At 40.8% G+C, this 26,652-nt stretch overlaps 1 protein-coding gene across 1 annotated transcript in view; it reads left to right on the top strand.

The window, feature by feature from the left end:
- The window catches only part of nkain2 (sodium/potassium transporting ATPase interacting 2), a 309,557-nt gene that overhangs the window by 95,066 nt on the left and 187,839 nt on the right, over positions 1-26,652 (top strand). The window contains exon 2 of the mRNA XM_078399585.1: positions 18,398-18,535. Coding sequence (XP_078255711.1) covers positions 18,398-18,535 — 138 coding nt within the window. The remainder of the gene's footprint in view (positions 1-18,397; positions 18,536-26,652) is intronic.

Below are 26,652 nucleotides of genomic sequence, written 5' to 3'. Positions count from 1 at the left end.
CTACCTAATACATTCTGTACTGAATACCATAAAATGATTGCTTTTTTTAGCAGGTAGAAGTCAAAATATAATTTACTTGGTAGAAATGTGGTGAAAGAAAATGACTAAATCATTCAATAGAAATGAAGAAGAATCAATAATCACAAAATTGATGTTGCTGGTTCCTTAATATACAACATGCACTTGAATTTTTTGATGTGAACCATAATTAAAGAAAATTGACATTAATTTCCTCAAAATACCTAATATCTTAATAGTAGTTTCACCAGAAATACACCAGGAGATTTAATTGGGTCAAATAACAGCTTATTTTGTCGCTGGAAAGGTACAGTTCACACTAATTGGTGGAACAGAAATCTGACTTTCTGATTTACGGCAGATGCCCTCACTCACAAGTTTCATTCTCTCCTGTTTATTGTCTGACTCTCCTTGACTGGTATGCTGGGAATAGATTTTGTATATGCATTAGCATTACCCAGTCCAGGTCTGGCAAAGGAGGGTGAAAAATTTTGGGAGGAAAAGCAATCAAATGTCCTCCTGTCTACTTGGTTGAAAATATATATTCTTCCCAATACATTTTGAATTAAATTAAATTAAATGAGTGCTGTATTATTTATCTATAAAATGAAACTTAATGTTGTGTTGAATGCCCACAGTGCTTGTTGCAATATAGTTATGAAATATCACAGTTTATTTAATGATGGTATATCATGAACTAACTAAATAGTATGCACTGAAGAAGAAAGTCATTTGACTTTGATCACATCTTTTGTGGCAAAGATAAAAAGAAAACATTGTTAATTGCTAATTGCTTTTATGATTAAAAACAGAAATGTGAAGTAAGCCAATAACCAGTTTGCTGAAGTCCACAATAAGGATCTATCACACAGGAATGTAACACAGATGGTGGTCAATCAAACGTGGCCACTTGCGAGTTTCTATCTTATGGTACATTAGTACACTACTAGCATGACATTTCTTCATCCAGGACAAGTTAGCAGAGGTGGAGCTTTCTAAATGTTGATTTATGCAACCTCCTTTACTGTCATGAAGTTGACAGCAAAAGCCTGCAAGACAACTAGCAAATCAACAATTTAATTTTGCAAGAATACATTCACCTGCTACCCAAATAGTGCATGAATTTGTCATGGATTGTGTCATTTCCAAATTTATTGCATAAAATGCTTGCCTTAACCCTTTAATAAATCTTCACTTGATCCTCAGCCTGATTTGCAGTCATAGCAATGTGCTGGGTCTGAGGCAAAAAAAAGGACAACATTTTAAAATGTTTGTGTACAATATTGCAAATCCAATTTGCAAATTTAAATAGCATGTCATGCAACTTGGATCAACAGCTTAGAAGTCGAGTGATAGTTCTTTTGAAAGTCTCGGACAATTCCTTATGATGGGCCAATTAAACAAAATGCTGAAGATTCAGTTCCAGACATAGTGAAAAAAGCTGCTCATAAGAAGGGACGTCCCCTCTCCACCTTACAATAAAGGCACTGTTTCACCAATTATAGCACCACAATCCCTCGTAAAAATAAAATTAGTGACCTCACAAAAATAAAATTAAAAATAAAACTATCTAATAAATTGAGCCACATACTAAGAAAGAAAGATGGTTGTAGTGGCTGGACTTGTTGTTGCAAGGCATTACAGAGGAGTCCTCAGAGAAATGTTTGTGGGCTAACCATAATTAGCTGTTTTAGCAATGTCCTCAGCTCATCTGTAATATCAGGAATGAGGCAGTGTTCTGACAATTTCAATGTTAAAGAGGGGCAGCCCTTCCCATAAATCAACCATGCCACATCATGACAGAATCCGGGAACTATCCAGGCTGGGCCAGCTCATTGTTAATAACATGATGCATTTTGATGATTTATTTCAAATGTTATCCTGATTTTCAATGGTACTGCGAAATGTCCCACAATTGACATCCTGTAATCTCTGTTAACCAAACTCTCAATTGGATCAGTTGTGTCAAACCCATTGCTCGATAACCATTGTTAGTATCATGAGCAACCACCTCAGCAGCAAAGAGAAGGGGCACAGGAGATTTTAAAAGTCTGTTTAAGTTAAGCAGTTTGTAGTTTTATTTGCAACCGTCCTTACAGCGAATAAAAGGGAGGCAGGTTCTGGTGAAGCAGCCATTTGGAGTGGCCAGTTTGAGAACTGCTGCTGGTAGGTTAAGTGTGGGCTTTGGTGAACACCAGGCTTTAAAGAGATGGATGAGCAGCAACAAGGTATGGGCAGCATTCATCCTTATTTCTTATGTCCACTGGTTTTTAAAAGGGCAGTAATGTTATTCGTAGAGTGGTATGCCTCTCTGGTCAGATGTGGGAGATCATGGAGCAGTTGAAGGTATCAGACAATTACATTTACAGGAAATATGTTTAGCTGAAGCTCCTCTCAGACTGCATGGATCAGTTGAGCTGGCAATTGGAGTTGCTGAGAAACACAGGAGGCAAAAGAGTTTCACAGATCGTAATTTCAGGATGGTGGTTACACCAAAAGATCAGGGGCTACCCGTGGGTGCAATGAGCTACCAGACAAAAACGAGTTAGAGGCAGGTACAATTACGACAATTAAAAGACACTTGGACAAGTACAGGCAAGTGGGTCCAGTTCAGTTATGCAAAAAAAAAGCTTGTTTCTAAGCTCTATGTTTCCAATTCTCCATCGAGCAAGAATCAGAAACAAAAGGGGATACTCACAACTAGGCTGCATGGCTATTGCTGTAAAATCATTTGAGAACTTCAATCCATTCAGGATGGAATAGCTTGTTTATCCAGTGTCCTGGTTATTAGATTCTATATCCATCCCCTCCACCACTAATAAACAATGGCAGGACTGTGTGCTAACTTCAGTATGCAATGCAGCAACTCATCAGGATTACATTGACTGTGTGAGTTGCACTCTCTACACAAGAGGGACGAGAGCAACAATATGTTGTGAATACCAGTAAATTCACATTCCAATTCAACCCTCTTATCATCTTTACTTAGGAATATCTTACTGTTCCTTCATTAAATAAGTTGCCATGAAGAAAAAAAAAACTTTCAGCATTTTTAATGATTTTGCTTGTTGGCTGTTTCTACTTTTAAATGCCTACCTAGTTCACATCAAAACCATATGCAAAGAAACTAAGTGAATTACTCTTCGTGTGCGCTATCAGAAGGGATAGATTAATTAAACATCTCATTAATGTTTTCGGCTATCAACTTGCTATACTATAATTTAAAATGAAGTTAGTTCATTATGATTTTGCTTCTTTAAGCACTATTGCTATCTTTTTTTAATTAATTTTCTTTTACTATGCTGAGAATCGACACAATTTTTTTTTAAATTACTCTGCATCTGGCAGAGCTTCAAAGTAACATTCTGTTTCAGTTGATAAAAGTGAGACATATAACAGCAATAAAAGTTTTAATTGCTCAACAACTGGTTAACCTATTTTTCACGACCTTTCATCAAAATAATATTCAAAAATGACCAATTTTATGCACATAGATTTTTTTCTAAGAACAGCAAAACTATACCCAATTATAATACCTTGGTGGGATTGATTTATAACTTTCATCCATTGACTGAGTCATTAGAAATATCTGGATGAGTACTTGAATTGCATAGGCAGAGAAGGCCTAATGCGGGTAAAGGCAATTAATGTGGATAGTTGCAGTGCGATGCATGACCACCTTGCCAGGAAAGTGTCTTAATATTTCCAGGATTGCACCAGTTGTTGTTGGTCATGAAGCAGACTCCTCTGCCCTTGGATTTCCCGGATTCTTCAGTTCTGTCCGCCCGGAAAACAGTGAAGGACTTGGTTGGGCAGATCACCTGATCCGGCACCAGCGGGGTCAGCCATGTCTCGGTCAGACAAAGGATGTTGCAGTTCTTTATGTTCCTCTGGAATCTGATCCTCGCCCTGAGGTCATCCAGCTTGTTCTCCAGGGACTGGACATTGGCCAGAAGGATGCTGGGCAGAGGTGGACGTAAGGCTTGGGCTCTCAGCCTGTTCCGAATCCCCCCTTGCTTTCCTCGATGTTTTTTCCGAATTTTCCGACTTTCCCTCGGAGCTGCGCTCCCACTGCTGCTGTGCGCTCCTTTGATGATCTCTATCGGCCACGTTGAATCGGTGAGTATAGTGTTTAATAGTCCTTCGGTTGCACTAGAGTTTAATTTTACGAGCGTTTCCCGGTCATTCATTATTTAGTGCTAGTGCTAGTGTGTTAGCACTTAGAGATAATTTAAAAATAAACATATCAGTTTAAAAAAACGCCCAGTTCCCGCAGAGCTACCACGACGGCGACTGGACTGGACTGCGCCATCTTGAGGGATCCCTCCATCATCAAGTTTGCTGATGACACTGTGGTGGTGGGCCGGATCTCCGACAACAATGAGAAGGCCTACCGGGAGGAGGTGGCTGATCTGGCACTCTGGTGTCATGACAATAGCCTCCTCTTGAATGTCAAAAAAATGTTCACTACACATCGTGTATGTGTATGTGACAAATAAACTTGACTTGACTTGATGGGCATGGTGGGCTGAAGGGCATGTTTATATGCTGTACGGCTCACAGACTCAATCAAAATCTTCGGACAACTAGAAGTTATTTCACCTATATAAATTAACGAGTTTGTAAATTTGTCTGTGGATTATGGAAACTTCTTGAAAATAGCTGAATAGCAATGTGGTGAAGCTCATTTCTAACCATAATTATAATATATCTTCGGCATGAAAGAGATGCGAACAAGAATATGCAAGTTGCCATCTTCAGGCTATCTAATTCTGCATAACTGTGCCTGTGCTTACAGTCCTTGGAAACCAAGAAAGAGGATGCAAACAAAATGGATGCAAGCCATCTGATCTCCTAATCTCACATTGGCCCAGCTTCATTCAATGAGAAAACATATTTCTTGCATGAATTGTGAGGGCAATTTAAAGAAAATTTGAACCTCGTGGAGAGATGTTTTACCATGACATAAAGTTCTGAAAATAATTTTGTTGTCAGGGTTGTACGTATGCAGTGGATCAGTGAGTAGCTGCAGGGAGTTGAGCAGGCTCTTGCTGGCAAGCCTGATTGGAGCCTGTGTTGGGTCAGCTGTTGATCAGATAAGTAGCTGGGGTAGAGGATTGGGACAGATGGGCTGCTGGTTTGAGAGCACTGGGAGTCTTAGGGTTTAGGTTTATTGTCCTATCCATGAAACAATTGGAAGAGTTCATGGATAGGACAGGTTTAGTGGGATATGGGCTAAACACAGGCAGGTGGGAATAGTGTAGATGGAACATGTTGGTTGGTGTGGGCAAGTTGGACCGAAGGTCCTGTTTCCACGCTTTATGGCTCTATGTACTGAGGAACAGTGAAAAGCTTTGTTTTGCATGCTCTCCAAACAGATCAGATATAATATATATAAAAATAATCAAGTCAAAGTCAAGTGAAATAGTCAGAGCAAAGGGGAAGATGCAAAGTGCAGAATATTGTTCTCAACATTGTAGTGCAGCAGTTCTATAGACAAAATTCAGAATCCTCAATGGGGTAGAAGTGAATTGAGCAGTACCCTATCTTATGGAGGGACCATGAAGGAGCCAGGGAACAGAGATAAATAATTTGTTCCTGTCTGATAGTGCATTTTTCAGCTTCTATACCTTCTGCCAGACAGGAGCAAGGAGAAGAAGAAATGACCGGGGGAGGGGGGGGGGGTACAGGTCTTTGATTCTGTTGGTTGGTTTTCCAAGGCAGTTGTGGATGATGTGAATGGTAGGAAGTCTGGTTTGTGTGATGGGCTGGGCTATGTCTATAACACTGCAATCTTTTGCGGGGAAAATTTTGGAATTTAAGTAATGGCTGAATATGCAAACCAATGCACACCAATATTATCAAACACTGAAGACCAAGGTGGAAGAGATGGAAAATAAAAAGCAACATGTTGGTTCAGCATATGATCAGGAAGCAGTCGGAGCAAAAATGGTGGAAATATATGTCAGGAGTTTTGTTCCAAGAAATTGGACATTTCCAAGAAGTTTCCAAGAAGAAACTTAAAATGCTGAGTGAATTCGTCATCAAAATCATATCCTGCCAACTGCTACTGAAGTCATCTTGCCCTACCAACCACTCACCTGCTAAAAATCTGAATCAGTTTTAAGTTTTAAAGTACATATACTCCACTAGGTCTTAGTCATTGCACAGTGCAGCAAGCCTAACATCCATAACTCACATCTCGTATACCTTGACAACAATTCAACCAGGTTGGTCACATCAACCAGACAGAGGGCAAGATACTTGTGCATACAGTCCCCTCATTCTTGATTAAAGTAAGTCATATCAGAATGTAGCAGAGGAGAACATGATATGGACAAATGTAAGTTTTGATGCGGTGGTTATAGTCCTCCAGGAAGAATCATCATTGATGGCGGCACGGTAGCGCAGCGGTAGAGTTGCTGCTTTACAGCGAATGCAGCGCCGGAGACTCAGGTTCGATCCTGACTACGGGTGCTGTACTGTAAGGAGTTTGTACGTTCTCCCCGTGACCTGCGTGGGTTTTCTCCGAGATCTTCGGTTTCCTCCCACACTCCAAAGACGTACAGGTATGTAGGTTAATTGGCTGGGTAAATGTAAAAATTGTCCCTAGTGGGTGTAGGATAGTGTTAATGTATGGGGATCGCTGGGCGGCACGGACTTGGAGGGCCGAAAAGGCCTGTTTCCGGCTGTATATATATATGATAACGTAGCTGTCTGAGCCGAAATAATCCTTCACCTCTTGCCTACTTCTCTCTCATCTGCAGTCACTTTGGATTTTGAAGTTGGCCCTTCCACCCCCTCAAAACATTCTCAACAAACGCATACAATGAACTTGAATGAATTAATCATTTAGTAATTTAATGTAAACTTAAATGTAAAAGTCAAACTTGATTATAAAGTAAGAGTGGCAGAAAGCTATGCAATTAAACATACCACCGATATATGGTATTTCATCCAGTTAATCTTCAGATATGTTTAGATTGTATGTGTGGGAAACAACTGCAGATTCTGGTTTAAATCGAAGGTAGACACAAAATGCTGGAGTAACTCAGCGGGACAGGCAGCAGCATCTCTGGAGAGAAGGAATGGATGACGTTTCGGGGTCGAGATCCTTCTTCAGACTGATGTCAGTCTGAAGAAGGTCGCGACCCGAAACATTACCCATTCCTTCTCTCCAGAGATGCTGCCCGTCGCGTTGAGTTACTCCAGCATTCTGTGTCTAACTTCAGATTGAATGTTATCTTAGAAACATATGGAAACATCAGTTTTGAAAATCATTTAAATAACAAAACCTACAATGGTACTGTGCTCTGAAACCCCATTCATGAGTGAAAATGGTGCCCAATTAAATTATCACATGTTTCAGGAGTGCTTTTTACCTTATGTGGATATATTTGTCAGATCCAAGCCAAGCAATTGGATAATGTGCCAGGCATAATATGGCAAATTTTCTCAGGGAGTGAAAAACAGCTACACAGTTCCAGAAGACTAATATCGTGGACAGTTCTGACCAACAAAACCCAGACAGGTTGAAGGGAGAGGTAGTACATGGGAAGAGGAATAACTGTTTGGAAGCGTACTTAGTTTTAAAAAAACATAGGGTTCAGCACTGAAAATCCAAATATAAAATGTTAAATGTTGATGAACTATTTTCATCTTTTTGTGAGGGGCATGATGATTTCTATGGTGAATCTTGAGAACAACTGGTCAAGGTTGATGAGTTATTGTATTAATATTGGGGGTTGGACATCAGAATATTTCCCCAGGAGGTGTAACGACTTAAATTGGGAAGAGAGATGCCTTGTGCGCATTCTGCGGAAGGAGTGATTTTGTTGAGCCAATTAACCTTTTCCATGGTTTCTGTGCAAAATAAAATAGAGGCATTTCTATGTAATTTGTGAAATTGAAGCCAATTCTGTCTCATTGAAGAACTTTGCGGATCGTTTTGTATGGATTTAAGGTGACTACTTCTTTAATGACCAGAGATAAGATGATAAAATAGGAATTATTTCGATGACATTCACCCCAAAACTATGTCCTGTAGTCATTAAAAGTATCGAGGTGAAAGTATGAGTTGAAATACTGACCAACAGAGTGAATGCTTGGTAAAAGAGCATGATGGCTTTAAATATGAAGGATGTCTAGAATACAGTCAAAACAATGAGACAAAAATTACTTTTGATATAATTTGCAATTAATAGCCTGCTGAGAAATAGATTCTATTAAAATTACATTGGATTTAAAGGACTGTGCTTAAGTTGGTCTAAATCAGAATGCAAGATGGCTTTTGCTTACTGTCCAGGATGTTTTACTGAGCCAATTAGTGCTAAGACTAGGGCAGTTCCTATTCTGCAGATGAGCATCCACAGGGAACGAAGTGGAGTCCATCACACTGATTTCACTTATGACTTTCATCCCATCTGTGTGTTGTGTTCAAACTACTGTCCCAGAGGTAAAAGGATAATTCTTAATGGCATATTTCGCTAATGATTTTTCTAATTACATTTCTGAAAAGGTTAATCAATGCTGTCTGCTGAATGTCTATTTATTTAACCAGGACAATTATACAATTTTAGTTCAGTTTCCAGGAGCTGGTATCCAAAAACTAGTTCCTAGAATTTGCACTGCTGCTAATTATTTTTCTTTCTTCCAGCAGAAGATTAACATTGCTTTCAAAAAGGCTAAATATACTGGTTCATGGACAAGATTCAGTGTAATATTGGAATCACTTTATGAATGCAGGCCTTCTAAAATTTAAGCAAAAATAGTGGCAGGTTAAAATCAGAACTGTAACATAAGTCAAATATGTCACACCTTGTGTTTCAATGTAGTACTATTGTGAAAAAAAATTGTTATGTAAAAAACACTGACTGGAAATTCTTCAAGGATGGTATGGAACAGAAAATGGAGGTCCCTTGAGAGTATAGAAAGTATAGGGAGGCAGGAACTTAAAAGTACTTAGAAGGGCAAAGAGGGGACACAAAATATCACTGGCGGTCAAGATAAAGAAAATCCAAAGGAATATTAAGGGCAAGAGAATAATCAGAGTAAGAGGCCAATATTGACGAAAATGGAAATCTGTGTATGGAGCTCAGGCATAAAAGAAGTGTCAAAGAAATGTCACTTTATCTGCTTTCACAAAGGAGAAGGGCATTGGAGTTGTGAATTCAGAAAAGGGGAAATTATGAAATTAGAGCCATATATTTCTATGGCCCAACTCTTCAATGCTGCCCAAGATCCCCATCCATGCTCGGCCCAATTGTCCACATTTAACCCACATCCCTCTAAACCATCCCTATCCATGTTGTTCTTGTACCTGCCTCAACCACTTCCTCTGGCAGCTCTTTCCCTCTACATACCATGCTCTGTTTGAAAAAAAAATGCACAGCAGGTTCCTATTAAATCTTTCCCCTCTCATCTTAAAGCTAGGCCCTCTAGTTTTCAATTTCCCCATTCCTGAGAAAATTCTGGAATCTTATTATTAAAAACGAGGAGGTATTAGATGTCATAATGGTCCTAAAGGTGGATAATCTCTAGGGCCTAATGAGATATATACCAGGATGCTGTAGGGGTGAGGAAAATGATTGCTGGGGCCCTGACAGGTTTTTAAATCTCTGGCCACAGGTGAAATGCCGGAGAACAGAAAATGTGATACCTTTATTCGAGGGCAGCAGGGGTAATTCAGAAGGGTCTCGACCCAAAACGTCACCCATTCCTTTTATCCAGAGATACTGCCTGTCCGGCTGAGTAACTCCAGCATTTTATGTCTATCTTTAGCAAATTACAAGCCAGTTTGAGTCTAATGTCAGCTGAAGAGAAGTTATTGGAAAATAATTTGGGGGTCTGGATTAATTGACATTTGAAAATGCAGGGATTAATAAAGATAACCAGCATACTTTTATTGTGAGAGATCCAATCCGACTGATTTGATTGAATTGTTCAAAGAGGTAACAAAATGTCTACAAATGATGTGCAGTTGATGTAGCGTATATCGACATCAATAAGACCTTTGACAAAGTCCCACATGGAAACTAGTTCAATAGGTTAGAGATACAGGACTAATTGGCAAATTGGATCCAAAATTGCTTTGAAGCTGATGGTAGGGGATTGTTTTGAATGACTGAAAGATAGTGATCAATGGTGTACCAACGATTCCGTACTGGATTCTTGCCGTTTGTTATATACATTGAAATTTGGATATGAATGGAGGATGTATGATTAGCATGTTTGCAGCTGACACTAAAATTGGTGTAAGTGTTGATAGTGAAGAGGGTGGTCTTTGTAAGGATCATTTTGATTAATTATCCACAATCAATAACTCATGCCTGCCTTCTCCCCATATCCTTTGATTCCGCTAGCCCCTAGAGCTCTATCTAACTCTCTTATAAATTCATCCAGTGAATTGGGCTCTACAGCCTTCTATGGTAGAGAATTCCTCAAATTCACAACTCTCTGGGTGAAAAAGTGTTTTCTCATCTCAGTTTTAAATGGCATCCCCTTTATTCTTAGACTGTGGCCACTAGTTCTGGACTCCCCCAACATTGGGTAATTTTTTTCCTGCATCTTGCCTGTCCAGTCCTTTTATAATTTTATATAGTATAAGAAAATAACTGCAGATGCTGGTACAAATCGATTTATTCACAAAATGCTGGAGTAACTCAGCAGGTCAGGCAGCATCTCGGGAGAGAAGGAATGGGTGACGTTTCGGGTCGAGACCCTTCTTCAGACTGATGTCAGGGGGGCGGGACAAAGGAAGGATATAGGTGGAGACAGGAAGATAGAGGGAGATCTGGGAAGGAGGAGGGGAAGGGAGGGACAGAGGAACTATCTAAAGTTGGAGAAGTCGATGTTCATGCCACTGGGCTGCAAACTGCCCAGGCGAAATATGAGGTGCTGTTCCTCCAATTTCCGGTAGACCTCACTATGGCACTAGAGGAGGCCCATGACAGAAAGGTCAGATTGGGAATGGGAGGGGGAGTTGAAGTGTTCGGCCACCGGGAGATCAGTTTGGTTAATGCGGACCGAGCGCAGGTGTTCAGCGAAGCGATCGCCGAGCCTGCGCTTGGTTTCGCCGATGTAAATAAGTTGACATCTAGAGCAGCGGATGCAATAGATGAGGTTGGAGGAGGTGCAGGTGAACCTTTGTTTCACCTGGAAAGACTGTTTGGGTCCTTGGATGGAGTTGAGGGGGGAGGTAAAGGGACAGGTGTTGCATCTCGTGCGGTTGCAGGGGAAAGTGCCCGGGGTTGGGGTTTCTATAAGATCCCCTCACATCCTTCTAAACTCCAGTGAATACAAGTCCAGTCTTTCCAATCTTTCCTCATATGACAGTCCCACCATCCCAGGGATTGTAGATCAATCATATTAGATCGCCTTCACTTTATCTATCACTACACTTATTATGCATGCTGCACATTCCACCTGTGGTCCAGTCCGGATCTTCATCCCGACCTGGACTATGTAAACTGCCTGCCTCCGTCTCACAGCAGGAGACTTGATGCTGACTACGGAGACAATAACATATAATGTTTCCTCTGCTAGTGTTACAATAAAGACTATGAGTTGTTACTCCTGTGTATCGGTCTGATTAAACAACATGGTGTCAGAAGTTTTGGACCCTATACTCGCCGAGTTTGGTTCCGGTTTATTTTAGCTTGGTTTTTTTTGTTCTGTTTGTTTCTCGCTATGGCTACTGCGTTTTGCAAGCCTGATCCGCTCGTATTTGATGGCAACCTCACGAGTGTTGGCGCATCTTCGAAGAGGACTTCAACGTATATATCCGTGCAGCACATCATGATGCACCACCAGAAATTCGTGAATCTATTCTCATCAACTTGGCATTACAGAAGCCATTCGACGTGCACACCGGTTCCACTACGCTCCAGCCCAGTTGGATCCCGCGATCATTCAGATCGTCCCGGTAGAATCTATAGATGATCCTGCCCGACTACTGAACAAGTTCAGACAGCTGTGTGAGCTACGCACCAATCTCGTAATGGAGCGCCACAGATTTTTTGCGCGCAGCCAGCTGCAAGGTGAGCCAGTCGAAGCCTTTATCAGCTCTTTAAAAACCATTGCTCGCCGATGCGCATTCGAAAACATGTGCGACAGTCTCATTCATGACAGACTGGTATATGGTATTCTTAATGACAAGGTGCGGGATGAACTTATATGTGATGCAGACCTCACACTGGGAAGACTTGAGAATCGCTGTCGTGTTGCGGAGTTGACAGACTCGCACACCAAGACTCTGGGACCGGGTCCCCATTCTGCTTATGATATAAATGTTGCCGGCACGTTTTACCGGGCTCAGCGCCAGCCTTCAGAAGTGCCCGGCCGATCCTATGCCGGCCTTCCATAAAGTGCCAGGCCTACCATAAAGTACCAGGGCTACTTTTGAACTGCCTTTGGTGTCATTCTCTATCAGCTTATTTATACTTGCCACATATAATCAGTGCTACATATATTTTGCATGTGACTACCATATCCATATCTATTTTATTATGGGTCAACTCCTTAAGAAGAAAGGATGTAGATCAATCATATTAGATCCCCCTTCACTATATCACCACACTTATTATGCATGCTGCACATTCCACCAGTGGTCCAGTCCTGACTGGATGCATCATGTCCTGGTATAGCACAAGAATGCAAGAGGCTGCAGAATAACATGCTTTTCCAAATAACACTAAAAGTGCATAGTACAGAGTGAATTTACAGAAAACTCTGCTTTGAGTATTGAATAGGACAGGCGGACACATTATTGGCTACAATGCTGAATACAGGATTTTACTGTCAGCTCTTTATGCCAGTTTACCCACTAAACAAAAATCAGATTCATTTCTGGTTTCTGGAGGGAGAGACAGATTGCATTTTGCGATCATCTTTGGCAAAGATTCTCCTAGAGCATCACCCCAACATGGAGAGAATCAGTCTTCATGTGAAGAGCCTGGTCCGTCACAGTCACGGCCCTCCGCACCAATGAAAACATCAGCCTTATTTTTTTATATCATCAATCTACACACAATACCCCATAATAAAAAATCGAAAACAGGTGTTTAGAAATTTTTGCAAACTAATTAAAAAGAAATAACTGAAATATCACATTTACATAAGTATCCAGACCCTTTACTCAGTACTTTGTTGAGACAACTTTGGCAGGGATTACAGCCTCGTTTTCTTGGGTATGATGCTACAAGTTTGGAACACCTGTATGTGGGTAATTTCTCCCATTCTTCTCTGCAGATCCTCTCAAGCTCTGTCAGGTTGGAAGGGGAGTGTCGATGCACAGCTGTTTTCAAGTCCCTCCAGAGATGTTTGATTGGGTTCCAGTCCAGGCTCTGGTTGGGCCACTCAAGGACATTCACAGACTTGTCACAAAGCCACGCCTGCGTTGTCTTGGCTGTGTGCTTAGGGTCGTTGTCCTGTTGGGTGACCCTCAGGTAACGTAACAAAATATGGAAAAAGTGAACGGGTCTGAATGCTTTCTGAATGCACTGTATATTGAACAGAATAGTGGAATAATAAGCAGAGATGAGATTTACAATCATTTCTACTGAAACAACTCATCAAATTACTGTGTAGGAAAATAACTGCAGATGCTGGTACAAATCGAAGGTATCACAAAATGCTGGAGTAACTCAGTAGGTCAGGCAGCATCTAGGAGAGAAGGAATGGGTGACGTTTCAGGTCTCAGCCCGAAACGTCACCCATTCCTTCTCTCCATCAAATTACTGTAATCATTTTGGATGTAAGTGAGGGGAAATGTACTGTAGGTATTGATGCCCTTTTTATTTTCACCTAATTGCTGTCCACAATTATAAAGATTATTGATAGACTTCAACAATTGGTAAAATTAAACTTACAAGTTATAGGAGTCAAGGATTAAGATCAAAATTCTGCATTATGTATATTTTCTTTAATATGTTGACAATACTTTTGTAAACCTTTGCCCTTTTACAAGTGAATGAGAATACACTGTTGTTAAATCACTCTTTTCAATGCTGCATTTGATAACTTATAATTTGACTTTTTTCAATAACAGTGAATCTTAAAGGCTCTATATAATTCACATTGCCTTCTTTCATCATATGAATGATTATCTCCACTTGTTTTCTTACCTAGACTATTATTTTACTGATGATTACCTTTCTCATTAACTTTTTTAGGCTGCATGCCCTTGGTTGAAAAAACCTCCAGTCATTTTGAATTGCAGTAACTGATTGTTACAGTTTATCTCTTATATGCTCTTTGCAGTGTTCCAACAGAGCGTGATGTTATCTTTGATGACTCAGTGCTGAGTAATTCTTCATTGACCATCAACTGTGACAATTCTTTGTCTCAATGTGTTCTTCGATTTAACTTTCACATTTCCTTTTTCCGGTCAATAAGCTTTATTTTCATTTGAGCATTTTCTCTCTCTATTCTGAACTTTTTTCATATAAAATCTATGTCTATTCATCATTCAAAGATTGCTCAAAATATCTAAGAAATCAGATATCACAATACTTATCTTTTCAGAGGCAATCTTTATAAAATCTGCCTCCAACCTCTTTTAAAGTTATCTTTACCTTACTTATCAGTCAGGATGATCTGTACTCTTCATTCAATTTCATTCCAATATAGTGTTGCGAGGCCAGTTAACAGCCTTGGATAATCAAGGTGATGAATACTTTGGTAAATGTAGATATCTTAGAAATTTCTGGGTGTAATTGGTCACCTATGTTTCCTGCTTTCTTATTCTTATCTGTTAGTTCTGCACATAACCTGTTTGAAACTTCAAGCAGTAAACCTATTTCTGAAGTTGGATCATATGACTGGCCAATGAGGCCTTGGATTATGTTGGACCTTCCATCAGCAACTGGCGTTCTATGGCGAGGCCTGATCAAACCTTATGGTGACCCTATTACCTCTATAAGATATCAACTGATGTGTCAAACAAATGACTAAACCAAGGTTTTGTGCAACTTACTATGTATTAATACTTGAGTAACTTAAACATGCATGCAAACCATTGACTTCTGATAACTTCTCATTTATTTTACTATTTTAATTTATCACTTCTTAAACTAAATCTCAAACTCATGACTTGGACTCTGATATTATGAATGAATTGACCAGATTCACTCCGTTGAAAGGGGGTAGTCTTCTCTGAGTTTCTCACTCTGATCCCTTCTTCTTGCGATGGTTGTTCCCGGGTTGTTGCTGCCGATGTCTCTTCTCTTATACTATTTTTCTATTCCATCATCAAAAAGAAGCCTTTGTCTAACCCAAGGCTCTGATGACTATGAAGTCAATCATTTCAAGTTGTCACTCCTCCAACGGTTGAATAAACAAAACACATCTTCATTCCTTATCAGGCTAGAGAGTTCTTAATTGCATTGCCTGTTCATATCTCCTTCTCATTATAGTTATTTTGCAAAATGTCCGTTCCAGGCACCTTATCTTCTTAAGGCTATACTGCCTAGCCATGAAGTTACTCTGCTCCCACCAGATATCAATCACGTCACCGTGCACAGTTTACACTGTGCTCCTTTGTTCTTCTGGCTCCAGCATTTTGCTCTGTCTCTCTAGTTAGTAGCATACTCCCAAAGCCTGTCGGGATACTTGACATCAAGTCTCTGACTATACTTATTTGCAGCGGCACTGACCACCCAATCCCTAATCTTACCTTCCACCCAATCCTGCCATTCTCTGACATTCAGCCACATTTCAAAACCTTGAAAAATCAGATGAAATCTGCCAAAGATACAGCCAGAAGATTTTTGAGCGCAAGAGGTGGAAATCATCAGCAGATCAGTGCTCTGCCTCTGAACTCTGGGCTGGAGCACAGTTGATTGGCTATCATGAAGCTTACAGTTCCTTGTATGGGAGTCCTGATCTTTCTGGCACTTACGGATGAAAATGCATAATTGCCAGCATTTCTCCCAGAAAATTGAAACTATTCAGGCTCTTGGGCATTCCACATATTGTAATGCAGCTTTGAGAAATAAGTATGAAGGGAGTGGAAATCTGCGACAACAAGCCTGTGGGTGAATGCATGGAGTATGACAAGTGAGACTGGTGAGCTGCCTCACAAATGAACATAGCTATGGGAACCCATTTGCTTGCATTGGATCTTGGTCTCCCACCATTCTCCTGAAATGGAGTAGGAGAAGTCAAGAGTTAGACTTGGACCAAGTGAAATTAAGCGCAGGGTGGAAGTTGGTAGCAAAGATGATGAAACTTTATTTTTACAAAAGTTGGAAGCAGCAACAAGACATCATCCAAAACTTGGATACAAGGTGGCACAATGGTAGAGTTGCTGTCTTACAGCGCCAGAGACCCAAGATCGATCCTGACTACGGTGCTATCTGTATGGAGTTTTTACGTTCTCCCTGTGATCGTGTGAGTTTCTTTCGGGTGCTCTGGTTTCCTCCCACATCCTGACATTGGATTGCAAAGACATGCAAGTTTATCAGTTATTTGGCTTCTGTAAATTGTTCCTCGTGTGGATATCTTTTCAGTTGGTAAACATACAAATCCCAGATGCAGCAATGTAGTTATTCAGTTTCTATCATCAGCTACTAACACACTATGAAAGTGTATTCCAATGCTTCCGCAATGACTTGAAGTGAATATACAGTGTCTGATCAGATGATAAATTACATGACCATGTGAAATCAGTAGTGATTATGGTGCCATTTTAAATATTTGGGAGTTATGTCCTGCTAAAACTTTGTTGTGGGTTTATTTGTCTGAATATACATGTTGTATTTAAAAATCCACAGAAATGGCAGGCATAGTTTCTACTATTAATTCTCTCTGTTGATGCCATATCCATGTAATGAGCATAAATAATGAAATATTGGAGCCTTTTCCGTGTTACTTATACAGTCCTTATGAGAACACATACGAGTTCAATACATATGGGCATGTATGCCTTTGATAAGTGACTCCCAATTGTATGCCTTGAACCAGATTTCTTCAGTTGGCTACATTGATTTTGAAAACAGATGGAGAAACATTGGTTATTCATTTGCCTTCTGTTGTTATAAGCAAATAATTATATGGGACGTAGACTATTAATTAGAGGTATAATATTAGGTGGGTACACAGTGGAAGTGACAGATTTACTTTCTAATTATTTTGGAAATTACCCACATGGTGTTTTATTTTGTACCTCAATTCTGTGAAGATTTTATCATGTTATTAATTTTAGATACAAAATTATAGTGTGTAACAATATATTTAATCAAATTATGGCAACACTTGCTTAGTTAATAAATGGATAAAACAGCTCAACTTTTGCCTGAGCATCCTTCTGAGCAGCATGAAAAAATGGCAGAAATATAATATGTAATTTTTGTTAATTTTTTATAAAAATTGTACTTTATTCATTATACCAACCTACATGAATAATATATAGGAAAACCAGAAATGGTTTTGGTTTAGACAATAGACAATAGACAATAGGTGCAGGGGTAGGCCATTCGGCCCTTCGAGCCAGCACATTTTAGGAACATTTCTGCCTGGTTTAGGAACATTTCTTTGTTCACTGGGAGAGAGTTCATTTTCAGTCTCCTACTCTTTGGGAAAATAGCAACAGTGTCAGAAACTGCTCCTTTCACAAATTAGTGTTTCACAAAACTGGTTTAACGCACTTTGAGCAGTTCTGTCACTGCACTATGGGAAGGATATGGTTGTGCTGGAGTGAGTTTTAAGAGGGTTAGATTAGGTAGATAGTCAGAATCTGTTTTCCCATAATAGGTATATTTAACAAGGGGGACACAAGGAACTGCAGATGCTGGTTTATTTTTTTTAAAGACACAGGAGTACCTCAGCCAGTCTGGCAGCATCTCTGGAGAAATGGATGGTTGACATTTCAGGTTGGAACCCTTCTTCAGAATGGTCGAAGAGCAGGAGAGCAGTAGAAATCACACAAAGGTGAGGGAGGGTCTCACAAAACGCCTGTTAGAGAGAGGAAGAGAACTTCTTCAAAGTAGGCCTAACTGGAGAAGATTTTGAAGTGGAGCAGTAGAACACAAATACAAGGAACTGCAAATGTTGGGTCAAAAGACACAAACAAGGGCATTGCTTAAGATGAGGGGAAGGAATTTTAAAATGCTTTTGAAGGGAAAGTTGTGTACACAGAGAGTGGTTAATATTTGGAATTCACTACCAGAAAAGATAGTGATGTCAGATACAATCAATACATTTAAGAGACATTCAGATAGACACTCAAATAGGCAAGACCTAGAGTTAATGTGGGCAAATGGAGTATGTGTGAATGGACAAAAAGATCAGAATAGACATAGTGAGCAAAGCAGCTATTTCTGTGGTGTATATGATTCTGTGGCAATTATGTTCATATTTTTCTTTCTTTTTTTTTAAACAGGTATTTGTGTTGGAGAGACAGATCTTTGATTTTCTTGGCTATCAATGGGCACCTATCCTGGCTAACTTTTTGCACATTATCACTATCATCTTTGGCCTTTTTGGGACTATCCAGTTCAGGCAACGATATGTAATCAGGGTGAGTAGAGCACATGCTTCTAAAGACTATTAACTGTGTCAAGAGACAGAGGAAAATAAGTTCCCAAAAAAATCATGTTAATTTTTTATACTACTTTATAAGGTAACTGAATTAGAAAATTAAGCAGAATACATCGCAGTCACTTTGTCTTATTTGGTCCTTGACTTAATCCTGCATCTTAATCTGCCTGTCCCGCTGAGTTACTTCAGCATTTTGTGACGACCTTTAATCTTGCATCATTTTAAATGATATTTTTTCCACTATTTTAGTTTAAAATGTATATGTAAATGATTAAATACCTCTATAAATTGATTACCTTAATATTTTCTATGGCTATAAATGATTACTTAAACTGGTTGCCTAGAGTTTACAAGTAAATTCGAAATTATTAAGATATCAACAATTGATTTATAGTAGGTATTTATACATGCCACAGCTGCAGAATCCAAGAGCTATTCAGTGCACTGAAATTCATGGGGTATCACTGTATGGTTAATTGGCAAGAGTATATTTTGCATCTAGAAACAAAAGTTAATATTACCATAGATGGACTCTGCGGTCAGCGGCGTGTTGGAACAGCTGTTGGCGGCCTCTCGCCTTCTTTAGCCATCACCTGAGCGCTTTCGAACCGGGAGTTGCTCACATTACACCTCCTCCGGTACATCCTCGAGGGCCGTTCCTTCGTAGCCTTCACGGACCACAAGCCCCTCACGTTTGCTTTTGCGAAGGTTTCCGATCCTTGGTCCGCCCGTCAGCAGCGCCAGCTGGGGGCTATTTCGGAGTATACAACGGACATCTGACACATTACCGGGAAATGCAACCTCGTGGCGGATGCTTTGTCCCGTCCGACAATTACAGCCGTGCTTAACCCAGCCTCGGGAATAGATTACTCCGCCTTGGCAGCGGCCCATCTGGCGGACGATGAGATGCCGGCGTACCGCACCGCGATCTCTGGCTTGGTGTTTGAGGATGTGCCGTTGGGTCCCTTGGGTTTCATGCTCTGTGACGTGTCCATGGGTCAGCCGAGGCCCATCGTTCCGGCGGCCTGGAGCTGTCGCGTCTTTGAGGTGATCCATGGGCTGGCCCACCCATCCATCTGGGCCACGGTCGCTATGGTGTCTGCAAGGTTTATGTGGCACGGACTTCGAAAGCAGGTCACTCGCTGGGCCTGGACGTGCATCCCGTGCCAGGCATCAAACGTGCATCGCCACGTCCGGGCGCCCGTTCAGGACTTCGCAGTGCCACGCCAGCGGTTCGATCACATACATGTGGACATCGTGGGGCCGCTGCCGCCGTCCCAGGGTGTTTCACACCTACTTACGGTGGTTGACCGTTTTACGCGGTGGCCGGAGGCCATCCCGCTCATGGACACTACAACTCAGTCGTGCGCTCGTGCCCTCGTGACAACTTGGATTGCCCACTTTGGTGTTCCACTTCACATCACGTCGGGGTCACCAATGTAGCGGGACGAGAAGGAGTCCCGCCAAAAACTAATCGGACACGAGTTGAGTGCACTAGACGTGTTTATTCTTTCTAATACAGCTCCATACTCCACCCCTGGTCATGGGCGTTTCCCGGCCTTAAATACCAACTCAGGTACCGACCCCATGGCTAGCGCCTCCCACACCAAGACGCCGTCCTCTAGCGCTGATGGTTCATTCTGCCCTTGGGTTGCCACCAGGTGTTACCACATGGGTATCAAAAACATATTGTAAGTCATCAGGCTCTGGCCTGATATGGCTGGCTCTTTATATGCGAAGATAGATACACAAAGCTGGAGTAACTCAGCGAGTCACAGCATCTCTGGAGAAAACGAATGGGTGGCGTTTCGGGTTTAGTTTAGCTTAGTTTCTTGTCACGTGTACTGAGGTACAGTGAAAGCTTTTGTTGCCTACCCTTCTTCAGACTGAGAGTCAGGGGAAAGGGAAACGGGAGATATAGACAGTGATATATAGAGAAAATATTTGCTGTTTGACTTCCTTCCAAAAGGTTGAACTTTTGTAACAAAATAAGTGAAGTTACAAAGAAAGTCTCGAACATTTCTATTCCAATGTGAATCTGACCCTACAGCCAATCTGTCAACCATGAGTTGCGATAACTCGAGACTTGAAACCCAACTTGATTGCAGGACCCGGAACCCACCCTCCCCCAACAACACCACCTTCCAGCCTATTGATCTGCTGGTTCAAAGAGTGACACTGAGTGGTCAAATCACTGCTGTCAGGGAAGGTTGTGCAGAATTAGATGGTGAACTGTGAACATTTGGGAGCTCTCGGCACACCTACCAAATAAACACAGCTGCTTCACAGCATAGTGACTCAAGGTTGCATCTTGTTTCTCCAATGGAGAAGTGGCCAATAACAGTATAACAGTATAACAGAGCTTTATTTGTCATTCGGTACCGAAGTACCGAACGAAACTACATAGCAGTCATAGAAAAAAAGAACACAAGACACATAGCCCCAACACAAACGTCCATCACAGTGACTCCAAACACCCCCTCACTGTGATGGAGGCAACAAAACTTCCACTCTCTTCCCCACGCCCACGGACAGACAGCTCGTCCCCGACCACATATTGTGAATACAGAATGCTGTCCAAATATTGAAAGAAGTGTGATCAAATCGCTGCTTTATATAGAAGAACAGGTTGGGGCTCTAGATGGTGGGAAGGTAAAAGGAGAAATTATGTACCGAGCCTTAAAGAAGCTATCATTGAATGATAGCCCACATAAGTTCCAATAAAGCAAAATGTTCACTGGCTCAGGTGGGCTATGTTCAGACTGGGTTTAGATCTAGTATTAATTTTATGCCCAAGCCATCATCTAATTAAAGCTTGACAGATTTCCACTAGATATGCAAAAATCCAAAAATTAAACAGGATGTTTGTTCATGATTTTCTTATTTCGTATTATTTTTTTCTTACTCCCACCTTTTTATTTTGCTCTCAAGATAACGCACAGCAATGATTTAAAAATTAGTTTTCTTGTTCACTTGTGAACTATGTGCGCATCACCATCCCCAATAACCACTGAAAATGTGCAAATGAGTTGTTGCCATGATTCGCAGTAGTTTGTGCAATGAAGATGCAGCTGAATAGGAAAGATTTAGATCCAGTGATGAAAAAAAAAGTAACTCGTGTCCAAGTCTGAAAGATGTGCAATGAGGATCAGAACTTGCAGAACTTGCAGCTGTGTTGTTCCTGTACACCTGCTGCTCTTATATTTTGAAGAATGCCATCGGTGAAGCTTATGAAGAAGAAATTTACATTCTTTGTGACTGCTCTGAGTCGGTGGACTGATCCGTTTTCAGGGACTTTGTGGTCAAATAGAATAAATGTGGCACTGCCGTCACAGACTTCATCAGTAAGTGTGTAGAGGACATCGTGCCAAAGAAGACTATCTGACTGTTCCTTTACCAGAAACCATAGATGAGACCTAAAAGACTTCCCCCTTATCCTTAAGCTGTGACCGCTGGTTCTGGACTTCCCCAACATCGGGAACAATCTTCCCGCATCTAGCCTCTTCAACCCCTTAAGAATTTTATATGTTTCTATAAGATCCCCCCTCAGTCTTCTAAATTCCAGCGAGTATAAGCCTAGTCTATCCAGTCTTTCTTCATATGAAAGTCCTGCCATCCCAGGGATCAATCTGGTGAACCTTCTCTGTACTCCCTCTAAGGCTAGAATGTCTTTCCTCAGATTGAGTTGGATTGGTATTTGGCTGTACAGTCGTGTGTGTATAAGGAGTATAGAAGGGGGCTGAGAACACATCCTTGCGGGGCATCAGTGGGCCTCTACACACTTACTGATGAAGTCTGTGACGGCAGTGTTGAGAATTATCACCGAGGATAATATATCACCGATCTTCACTGGTTGCGATCTGTTGGTTAGGAAGTCAAGGATCCAGTTGCAGAGACGTGTGCTGACTCCAAGTTCCACAGGTTTGGAAATGAGCTTGGTTGGGATAATGGTATTGAAAACAGAGCTATAGTCGATGATTAAGAGTCTGATGCAGGTGTCCTTCTTATCCAGGTGTTCCCGGAATGAGTGTAGGGCCAGAGAGATGGCATCAGCCACAGACCTGTTGTGGCAGTAGGCCCAAGTGGGTAAAGACAGCCTGGTAGACTGGATTTAATGTGCACCATTACCAACCTCTCAAAGTACTTCATGATGGTGGATGACAAGGTCATTGGACAGTCGTCATTATGGCATGAGATCTTCCTTTTTTTGGCACATGGATGATAGTGGTCTTCTTGAAGCAGGTGAGTACGTCAGATCAGAGTAGGGAGAGATTAAGGATAGTTGGTCTGCGGTTCTTAAGGAAGCGGCCAGGGACTCTGTCCAGGCCAGTTGCTGTCCATGGGTTCACCTTCTGGAAGGCGGATCTTACTTCTGCAGCAGTGACTGTGGGAGTCGGTCGAGACGGGTGCCAGACGTGCCACCGAGAGCAAAGGGGGACCCGACATGTGAAGGGGGGGGGCAGCTGAGAGAACAAAAGGGGACCCGGCCTGGTGGGGCTGCCAAAAACAAAGGGGGACCATTGAGGACTAAATGGGTTACTTTGTAACTTCGTCGGTGCCCTGTATGTGGCAACTCTTTGCATACGTGTGCATGCAAAACAAAGAATCTCATTGCGAAATGTGCTAATAAAGTATCATTCATTCATGCATGCCATGTTGGTCGTCTGCTAAAAGCAAACATAGAATGTATTAAGTTTATCATGGAGGGCTGCAGTATCGCCAATGATGCTGCCCGACTTCACTTTGTAGCCCGTTATGGTATTCAGGCCTCACCGTCGACGGGTGTCTGAGTCTTAGGTTTGACTCAGGTTTGTCCCAGTATTGTCTGTTGGCATTCCTGGTGGCTTTACAAAGATTGTAGCAATGTTAAAAATGAATTAAAAGTAATTAAAAGCATGTGATTTGAAATAAAGAAACTAAACATAAATAGCTAGAGTTAATCATTCCATTGTGGCTCACTGTTTATTAGAAATCAAAGCATGCGTTGAATGCTATGTTAATTAACTCAATTTTCATGGATTTAATTCTAAGGATCATCCGCAATTATTTTTCATTATGGTGATAACAGTAGGGGGAAAATAAAACAAATGTATATTCTCTTTACTTGGACAGAAGTAAATGTCCCCAAGCTGTTATGCATTCTACCCTTTGCTAGATTATATTTTTCCAGTGTGATTTCTGAATTCTCTGCCTCGATTCCCCACAGCCTCCACATATTACTTACATCTGGTACTCGTGCTGTTATGCTTAATTATGTACCCCCCCCCCCCCATGTAAACACCATCATTAGTGCTGTTTTAAATCATATTTTACAGTTAAATGTTAAATTATATTATCATTTCCATTATTGAAACTTAATTATAGAATTCATACAGCTACGTGTTCTAACAATTTACTTTAAAGACTTCGTGAGACACTGTTATGATATTTATGGATCTTTTAGCATATATGTTCACACAGTTTTCACTTCATTGAGATGAAAATGCAACAATATCTTGTAATTGCATTAAGATAACTTTCATATTGGTAGTTTTGCTCATTTACAATTATACTGCAGCATGACAACATTTCTTTTGTAATGGGTTGGGACACCATTGGTTTCCAGAGCAGAGACTTAGGTTTGTGATCAGATGAGGTGGGTGAGGTGAAAGGTTAGGGGGAGGGAGAAGATGGGCTGTTTGAGGTCATGATTTGGATTTGGGTATGGATGTAGGATATGATGTTGAGAGTCCAAGGAAGTGGTAAATTTTTAACTGGAAGGTTACTTGCATCTGGTTCAAAATGCTGGATTCCTCGTGCTGAGAAACACGTAGCCAGGTCCCATTTTAATATCTAGAAGCAGATCTCAGAGGAAGGATTTGAGGAAGGATATTCTTGCTATTGAGGGCGTGCAGCGTAGGTTTACTAGGTTAATTCCCGGAATGGCGGGACTATCATATGTTGAAAGACTGGAGCGACTAGGCTTGTATACACTGGAATTTAGAAGGATGAGAGGAGATCTTATCGAAACGTATAAGATTATTAAGGGGTTGGACACATTAGAGGCAGGAAACATGTTCCCAATGTTGGGGGAGTCCAGAACAAGGGGCCACAGTTTAAGAATAAGGGGTAGGCCATTTAGAACTGAGATGAGGAAAAACTTTTTCAGTCAGAGAGTTGTGAATCTGTGGAATTCTCTGCCTCAGAAGGCAGTGGAGGCCAATTCTCTGAATGCATTCAAGAGAGAGCTGGATAGAGCTCTTAAGTATAGCGGAGTCAGGGGGTATGGGGAGAAGGCAGGAACGGGGTACTGATTGAGAATGATCAGCCATGATCACATTGAATGGCAGTGCTGGCTCGAAGGGCCGAATGGCCTCCTCCTGCACCTATTGTCTATTGTCAGAGAGGCAGGGAAGCCAGCTTTGGTATGAGTGTGTCAATGTGTCATCGTGATTCTCAGAACTAGTATTAAAACACTTTTTTTTCCACTTTTGGATATCACTGAACACTTCCACAATCATTCTTGCATTTCTCCACCAGTAATTTGATCATGGTACAATGACATAATGGTACAGAAGATAGTGTTTCATCCTCTCAACTCCAGAGATCTGGGTTTGATCTCAATCTCAGGTGGAGTTTGCATGTTGTCTGTGTGGCAAAGTAGGTTTCCTCCCATATCCCAAACATTTCCTGCTAGATTAACTGGTGACAGTAAGTGGGTGGCAGGATAATCAAGGAGAGTTGATGGGTACATGAAAGTGAATTGATCGCAGGGAGGAGGTGAGGGAATGGAATGCAAGGAAGTGTTCTATGAGCGAGCATAGACTCAATGTCCTCTTTTAGTGTACTAAGAAACTCTGCAAAAAAAAAAGAAATAACTTTACCACTTTTGTTTACACTAATACCCAAATGCAGTTAGCTCTTTCCCATAAAATGATGTCACATACATAGCGCATATAGATGTTGCGCTCTGCAAAAGAGTACTGAGGCCAAAGTTTTGAAAGTGCAGAAATACTTAGGTCAGACAGCAGCTGTGGAAGACTTTTCAGGTCCATGACCTCCAATTGACCTGCTGAGATGTTCCAGTGCTTTTTTTTTTTAACATCCTTAATTTCTATTACACTATCGTATCAGTGAACAACTTGAAGATTGGACAAAGCAGAATTGATTAATTGCAAGAAGTCTATGTTACAGCAAACAGTCAACTTAACTGGTGTATTAAAGCAAGTGATCTATTTCCGCAACAAACAGGGTTTACTTACAAAAGGATCAATTGCAAACTACAGTAAACAGCATATGGACTAAAATATGGTCATGTCGCCATGATAACAGCAGTGATTTCTGCAGCAAAATTTAGTTAATGGAAGATTAGTTACATTATGCAAATTGTGCATGTAAAATCAATCCCAGGTGTTTACAGCATCGTGGATTTTTGATGTGGTTTACTGGGATTTTTCTACTTTGGCCATGAAGACAGATGTCACAAAAAAAGCTGTGAAAGAGGAAATCCTGCTGGTATATATTAGGAAATCCTACACCTGTTTACTCAGGGAATTTTATGCCTAAACCAATAGCTCAGGGGAACATATTAAATGCAAAGTTAGAATTGTGAAACCGAGTGAGAATATTAATGAGCTCTCTACATAACAGACATTATGGATAATATTGTTGTGAAATTGTAGTTATTAAACAGTGTGAATATTTTAATTAGCACCAGCATGTCACTTAAATTGTAATGGACTGGAGCTGCACACAAATGTGCCAGTTTTTAAATGATATGAATAAAGTATCTACATATCATAACAATAGTTATTCGTAGTTTAGGAATACCAGTCAAATTATTACTCTAAAACTTGTGCAAAAGTTCAAAACAAAATCCTAAATGGTAAAATTATTCATGGCTCCAGCTTTTTGTCACCTAAATATGACATGGATAATATTAATAACCACTTCAGGTCTGTAAAACTATCTAGGTGCAAGTATAACAGATGCTTAGTAGAGAATTATCTTGATATGATGCAAATTAATTCCATTGATTATCAGCAATTTTTACAGTCGATGGCAATGAATTTATTAATTTAATTATAGTACTTATGTGTTAGGTATAATAATTATTTC

This window comes from Rhinoraja longicauda, chromosome 5 (genome assembly GCF_053455715.1).
Source record: "Rhinoraja longicauda isolate Sanriku21f chromosome 5, sRhiLon1.1, whole genome shotgun sequence".
Classification (NCBI taxonomy): Eukaryota; Metazoa; Chordata; class Chondrichthyes; order Rajiformes; family Arhynchobatidae; genus Rhinoraja; species Rhinoraja longicauda.
Note: the sequence above shows the minus strand (reverse complement) of the source record. Positions and strands in the feature narration are given on the sequence as shown.